The sequence below is a fragment of the Helianthus annuus genome, chromosome 11 (assembly GCF_002127325.2).
Source record: "Helianthus annuus cultivar XRQ/B chromosome 11, HanXRQr2.0-SUNRISE, whole genome shotgun sequence".
Taxonomy (NCBI): Eukaryota; Viridiplantae; Streptophyta; class Magnoliopsida; order Asterales; family Asteraceae; genus Helianthus; species Helianthus annuus.
In genome coordinates, this window is record NC_035443.2 from 71922283 (window position 1) to 71937547 (window position 15265).

A 15265-nucleotide genomic window follows, 5' to 3' on the forward strand; every position below is an offset into this window, starting at 1 on the left:
CACTTTTTCATCTTGGCCCACGTCACGATCCTTGACTTCCCGAGTCTATTCCGTGTTAATTTCAATTGTTGCCACCACGCAGAGGCCCTACCACGTAACCTGGTAGCGATCAAGGCCACCCGCTTGTTTTCAGGCACCTCCTTGTACTCGAACACCTCCTCTACGGTAGCCAACCAATCGATAAACCCCTCCGGATTCAAACTAGACCCATCAAATTCCGGAATATCAACTCTTATCCCAGAATCCCAACGCCTGTTACCCCCTCCAAGTTCACCCCTTGGTTGCCCTTCCTGTTCGTCTTCGGAAGCCGAACCGTCACCAAATGGGTTACTAAAATCAGAACCATACCCGTCATTGGGTCCCTGCCTCCTACGATTGATCAAATCAGCCATCCGATCAGTCAACGGATTGACCACTTGATCCAACCGTTCATCCACTCTCGCGATAAGTCGCTGCTCCAACTCTCGTTCATACACTTCATCAAGAGGCCTGTTGTTGTTTCTCCTCGGAGGCATTTTGAGCCAGGAATTCGGCTCTGATACCAACTGATGTAGCGCGTGAAACGGAAAAATGAAGATTACATGTTGATTCTACGAATAACCGTGTAGTTCTTCCCCAACCCCCAAATTGTAACCCCAAAGGCCACGGAATTTGAAGTGAAAAGTCGAAAGTTTCAAAATTCAATTCTGATTCTTCCAATTACTAAAGGGACATATAAATAAGGACAGAAATTCGAAATGGGCCTAAAAAAGAAAACGGGCCAAACACACGGCCTAAAACAAAATACCCAAAATAGTCCAAAAAACATAAAAATGCAAATAAGTAATGGAAATAAACGTTTTTTGGCCCGGACGACGACCCAAACCGCCGTAGGCGTTTGCAGCAAGATGGAGCTCGTTCTCACGTTCGTTTCGCCTGGTCGCACGCCTAAAACGGACCCTCGTAGCCCAAGTTAGAGCCATTTTATTGAAGCCCCTTTTGTTACACGATCTTGGGCCTCCAAATACAAAATAGCCCGCTCCTCCACACTTGGGCCCACATCAGGATCTCTGCAAGGCAACACAAATACACATAACAATGGTGTATACTATATGGAGGAAAATCCTCCTGAACCACCACCAAAGCAAGAAGTACCCATACAAGACTCAAACTCGTTTTAAGCTATATGCCATCGGATATCCACCGGAAATATCTCCTGAGCCACCACCTAATGATTCTTATCGAAGTTTGAGGACAAACTTTCTCAAAGACGAAGAGAATGATAGCAAGTGCGACCCGTGTTATTCGTTAATACAATCAGACCATGAACGGAACTTCCCGGGTCGGCAAAGTCAAAGCAGGGTTGATTCAATTATATTTGGAATGACCCGAATACGACTTCAACATGCGAGGGTTCCATGCAATACCCCACGTTCAACATGTAGTAGTTAAATTTTGTTTTGCATGTAATGTTATTTTAATTATTTGATAGGTATGATTTATTTAATTTAGAGTCAGTTGTTTAGTTTTCTATTTTCCTAAAATTTAGCATCGTGGGGTTGTTTCCTATATGTATCTCCATGAAATCAATGAAAAGGCAGTGTGTTTTGAGTATGAGAATTCTCTCTTTGATTAATTTATCTTAATGGATTTTGAGTTAAATTGGTTATGTCAGCTCAACCGTGGCACGTTGGGTGGTGTTCTTAGACCCAATTCTCTAACCGTAGTGGTGTATCTGTATCTCCGGTTGAATTTCGTTGCCCTATCGTTGGTTTGTGTGGTGTATCTGTATCACAAACGAACCGTAGATCTATCTTATTTTATCCGTTTCTTTATAGTTTCAAATCCGATTCCTATCACCACGTGTAATCATTTATTAAGAAAAGGGTATTTAAACTTAAAACCTTTTTCGAATTTGTCATACAAGTAATTTATTTATTGTTATAAGACAAAAAAGTTTGAACTTTTAAGCATGATCATTTGAGATCGATCTAAAATACACCAAAACTATCCAGATAAGATCACAATCTTGACAACCTTGCGGTAATGATTCACTTAGAAGATCTCCACGAAAGTCATAGGAACTCGACTCAAGTCTTGAGGAAACAAACCAACCATATGAATATAGTCATATACATTCAAAGTTCATGTTACTATAGACAATATAGTGAAGTTTATTCACTTTGTTACAGTATAGAGATACACATATTTCTAATCAACTTAAGATGTACAAAGGTTTGACTGCAAAATTTACCTTCTCTGGAAGTTGAGTTTTGCTATGCACAATGCAAACAGAGAAGCAAGAAGAATAGGATATATTGCAAGGATAACAAAGGTGAGTGGTAATAGGTCATGATGATACCCAAAGTAATCTCTTAAGAAAGTTTCAACAGATTTCGTTTCCCCGAAGACTAAGATCTCAGTCTTCACATCACCATACTGAGAAGTAAGCATTGCATTAAGTGACCACGAAGTAGGAGTTAGATAGTACAGCCATATCCACCAATTCGGAATTTTCTGCAAAAAAAATAAAAAAGAAAAAAAAGCCTTTAGTCTCACAATTCCATCATGTGGGATGCAATAAAAAAAATTCTCGAATAAATTTCGGTCATATAAGATCAATACATGCATATGGACCGCAACGTAAGAAAAGAAATGGGCAAGTTAAGAGTTAACAGGGAATTACCGGTTTAGGAATTAAAAATCCTGCAAACAAGTTAAATATCGTGTAAAAGGCAGACTGTAGAATGGCAGCTACAGGAAAGCTTGGTGTAATAGCAACAAGCAGCATTCCCAGATAGGTGAAGTACATCAATGTGCACAAGAATGTATAGAAGTAGCAGAAAACCTTGTATGCTGACCAATAATACCCGATCATAGGATATGTGATGCACACAAATGCAAGTGACTGGGCAAAGAGATACGGGAACTCGATCGCCACCTACAAGATTTTAACAAAATTCAGTTTTAACACATAACAGCATCATATAAATCTCCAAAAAAATTGGTAACTTCTTTTATTAGAATCTGCTTTAGAATGGAAAGCTTTTGTGAATACCTGTGCAAGAGCATAAGCCCATGATGCATACATCCCAGAAAACCTTTCGCGATACAGAACAGTCCGCTCCATGGAAACATATGGTATAGCTGAAGACGAGTTGTTTATGCCACAGAAAATTACAGCAGTGAACATTGAACCAAGAACATTGAATAAACTTTGCTGGTTATGTCTGTCACTCACACACAAGGATATCATGTTAGATAATTTCAGGGTTACCCAAAAAATACTAAATTGTTCATTGGAATAGTTATTGAGTGACTGCAATCAAAAGATTACGCCATTCTAGATGAATGGGGGTACAGTCTAAATTGAGTTAGAAATCAAGTTTTACGACTATGCGCCTACAATTATTCATGCTTTATATGAGCATCTAAAGGATAGTGTGCGATATTCTTGAGTGAGTAGCATGAACGCTTATGTGCACATAAATATCCATCTAGCCCAAAAGGAGTCCATCTATAGCGTCTACATTGAAATGCATTCCGGAGCATACAGGAAATGCAAGAGTACTTTTAAACTTACATGTTGCTGCCTTGGTTCCAGAAGAGTAACCCGAAAATAAGCGAGGCAAAGAGCATATGCAGGGAACGCATCAAGTTGTAAGAGGGACTTCTCCAATAAGACAAGTGTTGCTTCCAAAGGCAGGCCTTGAACTGGCCCCAACCATTTTGTGGAAAACGCGTTTGAAAATATAAGTCTTTTGAATCAGCAGGTGGTTTACTTAATGTGCTTACAAGTTGTTTATTGTTCCTATCGTAATAAAAAAGAACAGAATTAGTTAGCCAAAAAAAAAAAGCTCAAAGTAGACACATGTAAGCTAATAGTTGGCTACTTACATAGTTACACAAGTAGTTAAATCATGGGCTAATAGTTGGCTACACACATTTGGTTCTAATTTATGAGAATACATTAGCTACATACACACTTACACAAATAGTTAAATCCCTACTTTTCTGCACACATATGTATGGACCCCACATATGTGTGGGACCCATATACCCATGGGAGCCATATATCTGTGAAAAAGTGGAGAGTTAGCTACTTGTTATATTAGTTAAGTTGTACCTATATAATATCCTTACACTTATCATTACAAAAGAAAACAAATGGGATACACACTACAAAAAAAAATTATCTTAGACTAGAAATATTGTTTGAGGGTATGCACAGACAAGGTCTAACCCTAATCGAAAAGTTTAACTTGGGGAAGACGGGAGTAAACAAAGGGCAGACAATGTACAAGTTCACTACAACCTTTATTTGTCTCAATGAAGACCTTAACTTCAGACCTGCCAATATCGTTAGACTAATCTTGTCACAGTCCGACTGTTGAAGGGATTATTTAGAAAGGTTTATTGAGGAAATTTTATTAAGTGAAGTTTATTTATTCGTTTATTTGGTAAGTCAAGATTTGGTTTGATTTACTTTCCTAAGTTGAGTCTAATTATTAGGTTGCTTAGTAATTAAGTTTGGTTGGTATAGAAGAGTGAGCGAGTTCGTTCATCTCGTGTTTTTGTGTTCATTTGGGCTTGATTTTCCAACAATTGGTATCAGTGCCTGTAAACCGAAGAGGAACCAATCGCAGCAGACGGGTCGCAAGAAAAAGAAAAGAAAAAAAAAGTACGTAGAAGAATAAAAAGAAAAGGGGAGCAAGTCTTTTTAGATACTTTTTTTAAGAAAACTTGAAGGTACGGTTGCATGGGCTGAATGTTTTGGTTCTGGGTTTGATGAAATGAATGAACATTAACTAGGTGATTTCATGGCCACATCGGATTTCACAAAATATAGTGTGTTTTTATTGGTCAACACAAGGGAATAAAAAGAAAAGAAATTGGAAGCCGTCGAGCTAAGGAAAAGAAAAGCAAGATAATGAGATAATCAATTAGCAAGCAAAGGATATTTGGTGGCTGTTTTTGTGCAAAAACAGCCGCTTCAAAGCAATAGCAGGTGGCTAGTTTTTGGGGCTGTGAGGTGTTGTACGACGGCGACGAAAAGGTGGTTCGAGCGAGCCACTGTCTCCTGGGGAGTACCGATCTGGCCAGCAGTGGTCGGTAGTATTTAGCAGCGATTGACTGGTCAAGAATCACAGCAATGGGGTTTCCTTGAACACGTCAGCAGGATTTATTTAACAAAACAGTAGGAATGTTGGCATATTTTCATCAATTCATCAGAACGACAGGGTTGATCGCATTAGCAGCTTTCAATCTAGGTAAGATCAAGACCGGTTTTCTTCCTCGCCAAGGATAAGAATAAAAAAAGTGGGGTAGCTCGTTCTTTTGGCAGAAGTAATCCAACTAAATAGCGCGGGAATAACGAAGGAGCAGGATACCTTTCGTTTAGCGGCTCGGAAGACGGAAAAGCAAGCGGGATTGTTTTCTGGTTGGTGGCCGATTGCAGGTGGCTCACGACAAAGAAGTAACTGTAGTAGCAGGGGTCTAATAGAGGGATTGAAGTTGATAGCGGTGCAGATGCGAAGGATAATGTGTCTAAAACAAGATTAGGGAATTGAGTGTTGGAATAATCTCGTCAAAGTCTAATAGTTGGAGGGATTATTTAGAAAGGTTTACTTTGGTTATTGTGTTTAGTTAAGTTTATTTATCCGTTTATTTGGTATGTCTAGATTTGGTTTGATTTACTTTCCTAAGTTGAGTCTAATAAGGTTGCTTGGTCATTAAGTTTGGTTAGTATAAGTAGATGATTAGGGTTATTGCAATTGGTGTGCTTTGGTTTAAAATATAAGAGTTGAGCGAGTTCGTTCATCTCATGTTTTTGTGTTCATTTGAGGCCTGATTTTCCAAAAAATATGTCGAGACCAAGTCATATGTAGGGAAATTATACGATGGCTCTGTTGATATTCAATTTTATAAAAACAAAGATGGGATCTAAGGTGTAACTTACTCATACAAAGTTGAAGTAGAATAAATTTGTCCAAAATCAACTCCAACTTTAGCTTCCACTGATGCTGAAGTAACCTCTAGCATCCATGTTGCTGGATTATAGTTGTCTCTAATCTTTGGCACCCCTGAGATGCTCTGTTTCAAAGACAATTCATGTAAATTGAAGATTTTACCAATTATGATACACAAAATTTCCATACTGGAAGCAGAAAAGCAAATCATGCTAACAAAAAAGGGATGATGTATGTCTAACATGTACATCTGTTATAAGGTCAACTAACCTCAAAGTATTCAATCACCCTGCATGAATTGTGCCCCATGGGCCCACAGTATATCATACGTCCACCATTTTTCAATAGGATTAACTGCAGGAACATGGATGGGCAATATATGAGATCTCTTATGTCAAACTAGATGAAGAAATTAGTGTCCGACAGTCCAAGAATATTTAAGAATCTCTGTTCTACCTCGTCAAAGGCTTCAAAAATGTCAATGCTCGGTTGGTGAATGGTACAGACAATTGTTCTTCCTGTATCAACAATATTCTTTACAGCCCGCATAACAATGGCAGCTGATCGAGCATCCAGTCCGGTTGTAGGTTCATCCATGAATATGATGGAGGGATTAGCAACAACTTCAACAGCGATTGTGAGCCGCTTACGCTGCTCTGTTGATAGACCACTAACCCCAGGAATCCCAACCAAGGAATCTTTTATGGCATAAAGCTCAACTGTTTCCAAGATTTCTTTTACAAATTTCTGTACATCCAACAGAAAAACTTAGGTCAAATTATCAAAGTAATTTGTCAAATAATTTTTGTGTCAACTTTTCATACGTATTTAGTTTTTGAATCAATGTCAGGATGAAGACGGAGCCATGCAGAAAATATGACTGATTCTTCAACTGTAATTTGAGGAGAATGTACATCAGTTTGTTCACAGTAACCGGAAATCCTTGCAAATGTATCTTGAACTTTTGGATACCCCCCAATCCTAATCTCCCCTTCAACAACGCCACTTGTTTTCCTTCCAGCAAGAACATCAAGAAGTGTTGTTTTTCCAGCACCACTTACACCCATTAATGCTGTAAGAACACCGGGTCTAAAAGCTCCTGTGATGTCATGAAGTAACTGAAGTGTTTTCCCAGTAAAGCCATGCTCTCTCATTTCCTAACACAACAATCACCTATCACATAATCTGAACAAAAGATAACATTTAAGATCCAAATAAGATAAATTTGACCATTTACCAGTGAGGGTTCAACATAGTATTGTAGATCTTGAAAGGTAATTGTTAGTGGTTCAAAAGGTAACACCATTTTTCCTGTAAGATAAGTGCACAGATAAATATCTTCAGATGAACAACAGACCCGAAATCATATTTATCTTGGTCAACAAAATGTTACAACATATCCTAACCTTCATTCGTCTCTAAGATATTAATATTGGAAGTTGATTCATTGTTGTGAGTTTGGTGTTTAGATCCTTCACTTCCATTTATTTGAAATATCTTTTCCTTGGAAATAATGGCACGAGTACCCGGAGCTGAAATTGTAAATACGGATGTGAAGTAATGATAACAGGGAACTGTAAATTCACAATTGACTTAATATTAAAAAAATGAAGTTACCTTTAAAGTAGCTTAAAGCCAAGATGAAGCCTATGTTGAATAGCAGTGCAAAACCATACAAGGCACCAAGACATATCCAGTAATAGTAACCTTCAAAGTCTAGACCGCGGCTTTTAAGTGTTTGTAAACCTATGGTTGTGTTTGTAGAAGTCATCTGTTGAAAGTTCAACCAGTATATTATTTTATGCAAAGTCAGTTGGCGAAGATAAAAACTGAACCTGAAACAAGTTCGGATAAGTTCAGAATTATGACCTTGTTCCATCTGGGAGAAAGAAATTCATTCACAGCAAGGCCTATTTCACCATATGACAGTGGACAAAACCAAAATCCCCATTTTATCCAAGCTGGCATTGAAGCTGTAACCAGTTCACATCCTTAGTTAAATCTGTAAATACTTATAGGGCTAGATATTTAAAAATATAAAAATAAATTCAGGGAACCTACGGTGTGGTAAAATGAAGCCACCAAACGTCATCAGAAATAATATTGATATACTGCCTGCAGTTGTAGAAGCAACAACGGTTTGAAACACCGATGAGAGGAACCGGAACAAGGATATTGAAGTGAAGTGAGCCCCAAAAAGTAGCAATAGCTGGCGGAAGAACCTATGTAAGAGTGGAAATAAAATCAAAACTTCTGACATATATTCATAAAATAGTTTATGCCATGCTCACCTCCCTGGTTCAGGACTGTATCCGATAACATAATAAGTGAGACATGTCCAAATAGTGGCTTCCAACAATGACAGGGGAATCTTAAGAATGGATGCAGGAATCGCGTATGCCCATGCGGGGTAGAAGTACATATCCCTCTGTTTATAGAAAATCGGAAGTCTTGAAACTGTCATAGCGGCTTCTGGGAACCCATCAACTAGAAGAAGTACAAGTGCATAAAAGAGTGAACCAAGGTAATAATTTGCATCAATGATATCAGGCTTCAATCTTGTTCTGAGAAAGACAGTCATTGTGATTACTGCAATTATGGTGAGCTGCACACAAGTAATAGAAAAACAACTTTTCATATGAACTGAGAGATGATAGCTAAATAATGGTATAAGAACATGAAGTAGTGATTAGTACCTGGACTGTTTTGAAGATGTAAACAAAAGAATTTCTTTTCATGAGAAGAATCTCTCTAGCCATACAAGCTTTAAAAAGTTCCCAATTAGAAAGAGAATACACATGGAACGAAATGGCATTCTCATGGTTTTGCAATCTTGTGAAGGGTTTCGATATATCATCGTCAATTTGCTTACCCAAATAAGATTCCTTAAATCTCATGGATAAGGTTTGAACAGAGACATAATCATACGCTTCTTCAGTCCGGCACCAATACGTTGCTTGATCTTTCCTTGACACAACCTGTGAATAAGTTGTTATTGCATGATATTCAAAAACACAATGTTGTACATGGATGTGATATTACCTCTTGGAGAAAGTCAGCTACGCCTTTTCTCTCGGGGCACTTAAAACCAAGACCCTCAAAATACTCTAAAACATTACTGCGGGGACCATGATACACAATCATACCTTCTGCCATTAACATAATGTCATCGAAGAGATCAAACGCTTCTGGTGATGGCTGAAGAAGTGAAATGAGTATAGATGCATCTGTTATATGTGCCAACTGCTGAAGACAAGTGATTATCTGATACGTAGTCGAGCTGTCTAACCCATTTGATATCTCGTCCATATATAAAGCTTTCGTGGGACCAACAATCATCTCCCCTGCAAACAACCACACAAGTTAAGTTATATTTGCATGAAGGTAGCAGGCAATAAAGGTCACCAAATAGGGCTGATGCAGAAGTTACCTGTAGTCAATCTTTTCTTTTGACCGCCAGAGATTCCCCTCCTCATGGCATCTCCAAACATGGTATCAGCACAAATATCAAGTCCTAGAATCTGGAATAACATGATAATGGTGGTAAAAGCAGTGTACTTTGCATATTCATATATGAAACAATATATGATAAGCTCACATAAGCTAAAAGAAATACCTTCAGTATATAGTTTGTCTGAAGAGTTGTCTTTTGTCCATCAATGGAAATTGCCTATAGGAATTATACATGGTTGAGTATAACAAGATGTTCATTCACTTTTAGTATATACATTACCCTATAACAATACTAATGAACATTGTTCACAACTATTTATTACACAGGTGGCCGAGAATAACTTTAGGATTCATAAGTTAGAGAACAAAAGTTTCAAGAAGTTTTAGTCAAAGATTGAATACAAAGATATCTTATCCAGTACTGAAAGTGATCTAACACATAAACAATAAATATAAGTACATTACCTTCATAAAAGTGTCTATATCTGGATCTGGAATAATCCCTCCTTCTTTCTCCCTTCTGTTGACCTCCATCATAATCTCTTTAGAGAATTAAACGATTTTGAATTAGTTCTTAAGCCATCGTCTCTTGGAATGGAATACAGAACTATGTGATTTCTGTTGCGTGTGTGCAAGTGGTCTGCCATACCTGCACGGCTTCCAGTACCCTGACAACGGGATGAGAAATCAAGTGTTTCCCTGACAGTCATCTCGGGAATATGCAAATCATTTTGACTTATATAGGCAGCAGTTCTCTGGGGAACAAATTCTTCTAGTTTGTATCCATTATAAGAAATATCACCACTAATCTGTATTGAATGGATAAAACATTTTTGAGTGAAAGCAGTTCACAGGGTTTAACCCATTTCAGTCCTATGCAACTTACCATCCAAACTTTATGTTCTGTTAGGCAATGAGTCAATCACACTGAACCCCCCCCCCCCTCCCCCTCCTCTTTGTATGTATATACACACACATACACTTATATACATATATATAGTTATAAGTATTCTTTACATGGAAAAATAATGCTTATAAAATCATGAAAAAGTAAGTTTCAAACCTTAAGAATTTTCTCTAAGTTTCCAGAGAGTGCTTTCAACAATGTTGTTTTTCCACACCCCGGAGGACCAAGAAGCAAAGTCATCCTGAAAAAATAATCAAACAAGCAAAAATTAAATAAAGCCTTCTTCACTTGTGCATCTTATTTTCAAGCAAAAATTGATTAAGCTAGCTTCAACTCTGCAAGTTTTCTAGTAAGTCAGTCTTCATCTCAATGATATGTGAAGAGCACACCAAATCATATATTTATAGATTGATACCATTATGTATTAATTCTCCCCATTGGTGATTCATGCAACAAATTAGGATATCTCATCATCCATCATTTGAATTCTATATTACACTAGACTGGAGAGAGTGTGAAGTTGTAGTCTTACCTTCCTGGCTTAATAACACCACTGACATCATTTAAGATTGTTAGCTTCGCCCGTTTAGACTTCAGACCAGGTATCATTACAATGTCCTGTCAGAGGAAAAGAAAGTATTGATTTGGATCTTAGATAATAAATCAACGAAGATATCACCAAAAGACCGGACATGAGAACCAAATCACCTATCCTTTTACGTTCTTTGATACTTTTGGTAATCCATAGCAAGTGACACTAGAAACAGTCCTAGCAGGGTACTACTGTACTGATTTTGTTAGGTTCCTTATAACCCTTACATTTAAATTAATTTAATGCTATAACACCCAGCATGGACCATGAGCTACATAATAGTGAGTGCAGTGTCATAATTATCTTAAAACTATAACGTTAGTATCCCATTCGGAGCAAAATCCTAAAACTGTAACAGGGTAACATTGAAAATATGGAGCAAGTTTTATATCAAGACGAAAAGTAATAACTTTGTACTACATGCTTCAATTAAGCCAACAACAGTTTACACTATTATAATTAACTAAAAACTAACAAATCACCACTATATATACAAATCTATTTTTTTGTGTGATTTAAGCTTTTGTAGTGCATAAGAGCATATGACTTATGTTAAATTAATACCAAGCCTTGGCTCCACCCCTGAGAGAGATGGAAGAAATGGGTGCAACTGATGTAAAATGAGAAAAGGTGGGAGAGCTCTTCCACTCAAAATTTACTTGTGGGACCCACTCCCATGTGTTGGTTGTAATCTCAAACAAAATTTAACTAACTTAGACTATCAATTAAATTTAACGAAAATTACAAGGGAAGGATTTTTACAAAATTAAACCACTAATTAACTTTTCCATAATATATTTTGTATGATTTAATAAGTATATGTAATTACACAAGACATACATTCTTATTCACTAAAAAAGCTTAAATCATGGAATAAATAGAACTTAAAAACATGTAGTGTTTATTGTGATTAGTAATTCGGTGACCTGGATATTAACTTTGAACGAACACCAATTTCCAGTTTGTTTTTTTTTTTAAAATAGAGTAATGGCCACAGTTAGATACTTACAGAAAGCGAACTTTGCAAAGAATTCCAGAGAGTTGGGAGGGGCTTGCCATGAACTACTTCACACTCTGCTTCTACGTGAAGATTCTTGTATCTCACCTCCACAGAGGGCAACTGGACACCAACTCTAACAAAACAGATTTAACTGTCAGATAATGCCTTATCACTACAAGAAAGGAAGACCTTTAGCGGCGACAGGCCAAATGTCGCAGCTATTGGTCGATCCGCGTCCCACCACCTAACTGTTGGAAATTCATTGTTGCATCAGCGGAAGTTTTGAACCCATTTGGATTAACAGACATGCTCGGCATGATAATGTGCAGAGGAATAACAGAAACAGAAACAAAGATTTGGTGGACAATTTCGGTTGTGATTGAAACTGTCTTGGTACCGGATCATTGTGCCGGATATTACATATATATATGAGAGTTTTGGCGGTTGATTTATGGCGGGAATAACTGCCATAAGTGGTTTAAACCGGTGAACCGCTTATCTCTCGGTTTATAAGTCATAATACATATCTAATAAATACGTTTCATCATAAACATAATTATAATTAAGTTTATACTTCTAACACGACCCCCTAAACTTGATTATTCTTGGCTGCATGTGCTTGAACACTCCGATTCGCTTCGTCCACTGCTTTCTTTGCTTCCTTAAAGTCAAACCGGCGACGCTTTTTGTGCAGAATCCATGAACCTTCCCAGCTATTCCCGGCATATAGAGCATAGTGTTCCGAAGCAGCATCCTCCGGTGTTGGATCTGCACTCTTGCTTCCTCTTTTATCCTTGCCTGCCGCTGAAGTTTCACCCTTTTCCATCATTTCTTTGATCTGCACCTTCTCTTCAGTAACTTTAAACTTGTAATAATAGATCAAGACATCCAAATACATGGCATATATGACTCTTATAAAGTCACCATCTTGATACTCAAAGCCTAAATCCTTTGCTATCGCCGGCCACAAATTATCAATGGTCACACTTCGGTAGCCTCCATCCCTCTCAACCATCACGTACAACCCGAGTAAATTAATCTTTCTTCCATCAGTTAACATAGGAGGTATTGATCTTGATGTTATCCCCATCTTTTCTTTTAAAAACCATCCTACCATCTCTTCAAATTTCACTTCGAGATCATATTTATATTTGAATATGAATTCCCGGTCATCGATCATATCGAGTAGTGCTTTACAATCAGTAAATTCGTGAAATTCAATTGCTCTAATGATCATACGGGTCCAGTCATTCTCGTATTCATTTGAAACATTTAGTGTTTCAAAATATGAATTCAAATAGTTTTCTTTGAATTCATCATCATCGGAACACAGAGATTGCAGTTTCCGTCTTTCATACAATCCTAATTCCTCTTCCTTGGACATCCCACTAATTTCGCTTACAGCGTTTACAACCGGGGAAGAAAACATGGGGTAAATTTTGCATGTGTCCCCGGATTTCTTAACTGTAAACCCTTGAAGGGTTAGTTGGTCAAGACTGAGAACATTGCGATCTAAATCCGGTGAATAGAACACACTATGTATTCTCATTGTTTCATTCCCAGTTTTGATTTCTACGTTTCCCACCCCTCTAATGAACATGAAATTATTCATTCCAGTTTTTGTCTCTACCCCCATCACATGTTTCACTCTCTTGAACAAATTCAGATTACCACTAAAATGATGATCAAATGTCGGATTTACATACCATATATCGGACCATAATCCGCCTTCAGTGCCCGTCACGATCATCTCATCCCTGCAGTGTACTTCTCCCTCTTGCCTTTTTGTTCCTGAATTTATTGCCTGCCTTAACAATTGTGTCACTTCGTCATCTTCTTTAACTTTGCAATTATAAATTTGATGGCCCGGAGAATGACAATAGTAACAGAGTTTTGTGCGAGGGACTCGTCGGATTCTTTCATTTTGTTCATCGGTGCAATGTTGGCACGGTAACGTGGTTGAAGTGGGTTTGATTCCTGCACATTTATCAGACGTGGCTCTGATACCACTTTGTTGGAAATTCATTGTTGCATCAGCGGAAGTTTTGAACCCATTTGGATTAACAGACATGCTCGGCATGATAATGTGCAGAGGAATAACAGAAACAGAAACAAAGATTTGGTGGACAATTTCGGTTGTGATTGAAACTGTCTTGGTACCGGATCATTGTGCCGGATATTACATATATATATGAGAGTTTTGGCGGTTGATTTATGGCGGGAATAACTGCCATAAGTGGTTTAAACCGGTGAACCGCTTATCTCTCGGTTTATAAGTCATAATACATATCTAATAAATACGTTTCATCATAAACATAATTATAATTAAGTTTATACTTCTAACACTAACATCAATCCCCAGCCGTTGATCCTTACCCTGATCCAACGGCAATAGCGACCTATCAATACCAGCGACCCTTTAGCGGCGACATGTCGCCGCTAAAAGTCAATAGCAGCGACAAATGTTATCAATAGCGGCGACAGCTGTCGCCGCTAAAGGTGTTCCATTCTTGTAGTGTATTGGTAAAACATAGTGGATCTATTGCACCTAATTGAACAGATAAACTGTATAACGAGAAAATTGAAACAAACGTATAACTTTAGTACCAATTATACAAACAGAAAATGAAAACTTACTTGTCTGTTCTTTTTCTAAGTTTCTGCAACAATCGAAGATTGTCATGCTCAATGTGTTTTATGAGCTTCTCAATGAACATGTGTCTCTCAGCAGGAAGGAGTTTAGTGACGTCAACCACCTTCTTTCCATTTTCTTCATCAAACAAAGATGATCTCAACCGTTCAAATGTTGACAATCTATCGATTGCAGCCCATTGAAGAAGAGAATCTTCTGTCTCATCATTGTTGTTCACAGAACTTATTTCTGAATTAGCACGCCAACTAGATGAATGACGACGAAAAGATGATCTTAAACTTCTTCCTATTTCTGATAGCTCGATTCTCAGTGACTCTATTTCTTCAGAGCCAACTAACTGAGCCATAATAAATGGCCTTGTAGAGCTTTCTACTTTCAGTGAGACCGCTATCTAAAGAGAATGCAACTATATAGACATATTATGTATATATACAGATATACAAATATACAATACATATATATAGAAACAAATACATATGCGTATATTAGGGGAGTAGTTCCTTCAAATGATGATAATGTAATGCATCATGCATTACGCATTCATAACTTATAAGGGCTTTTTTTAACGGAAAATACATAATTTATTAGATTAAAAAATATTTCAATATTGTATGTGTGTGAGAGAGTCAAAATAAAAAAAAGAGTTTAACTAACTATATTGTCAATTGCCTTGCAGATGAAGAAAACATAGACTACACGTATTCTGTATTCA

General features: G+C 37.5%; 1 protein-coding gene across 4 annotated transcripts; it reads right to left on the reverse strand.

Annotated features, from left to right (window-relative positions):
• Positions 1–2076: 2076 nt before the first annotated feature.
• Positions 2077–15003, reverse strand: LOC110890476 (pleiotropic drug resistance protein 3). Of its 4 annotated transcripts, XM_035979421.1 has the most exons (25): positions 14538–14990; positions 11910–12033; positions 10841–10926; positions 10465–10549; positions 10051–10210; positions 9867–9943; positions 9565–9618; positions 9379–9469; positions 8991–9292; positions 8821–8926; positions 8645–8712; positions 8240–8553; positions 8010–8170; positions 7818–7921; positions 7566–7719; positions 7355–7480; positions 7186–7259; positions 6773–7105; positions 6405–6695; positions 6219–6302; positions 5939–6072; positions 3563–3790; positions 3038–3209; positions 2666–2920; positions 2077–2496 (listed from the first exon to the last, which is right to left on the reverse strand). In XM_035979421.1, exons 1-25 carry the CDS (start codon positions 14897–14899, stop codon positions 2230–2232), a joined length of 4212 nt encoding a protein of 1403 aa, XP_035835314.1. In that variant the 5' UTR covers positions 14900–14990; the 3' UTR covers positions 2077–2229. The 4 variants fall into 4 exon arrangements, with proteins under 4 accessions (XP_035835314.1, XP_021993778.1, XP_021993779.1 ...); XM_022138086.2 differs by having other exon boundaries at positions 8645–8926; XM_022138087.2 differs by lacking the exon at positions 2666–2920 and having other exon boundaries at positions 8645–8926; positions 14538–15003.
• Positions 15004–15265: the final 262 nt, after the last annotated feature.

Excerpts from the sequence above, each read along its gene's own strand:
- LOC110890476 (XM_022138086.2), bottom strand. The coding sequence starts at position 14,899 with ATGGCTCAGTTAGTTGGCTCTGAAGAAATAGAGTCACTGAGAATCGAG. Across the intron at positions 8,927-8,990 it reads TAGCTGACTTTCTCCAAGAG|GTTGTGTCAAGGAAAGATCA; the intron begins GTAATATCACAT and ends ACTTATTCACAG. Across the intron at positions 7,922-8,009 it reads TGGCTTCATTTTACCACACC|CTTCAATGCCAGCTTGGATA; the intron begins GTAGGTTCCCTG and ends AACTGGTTACAG.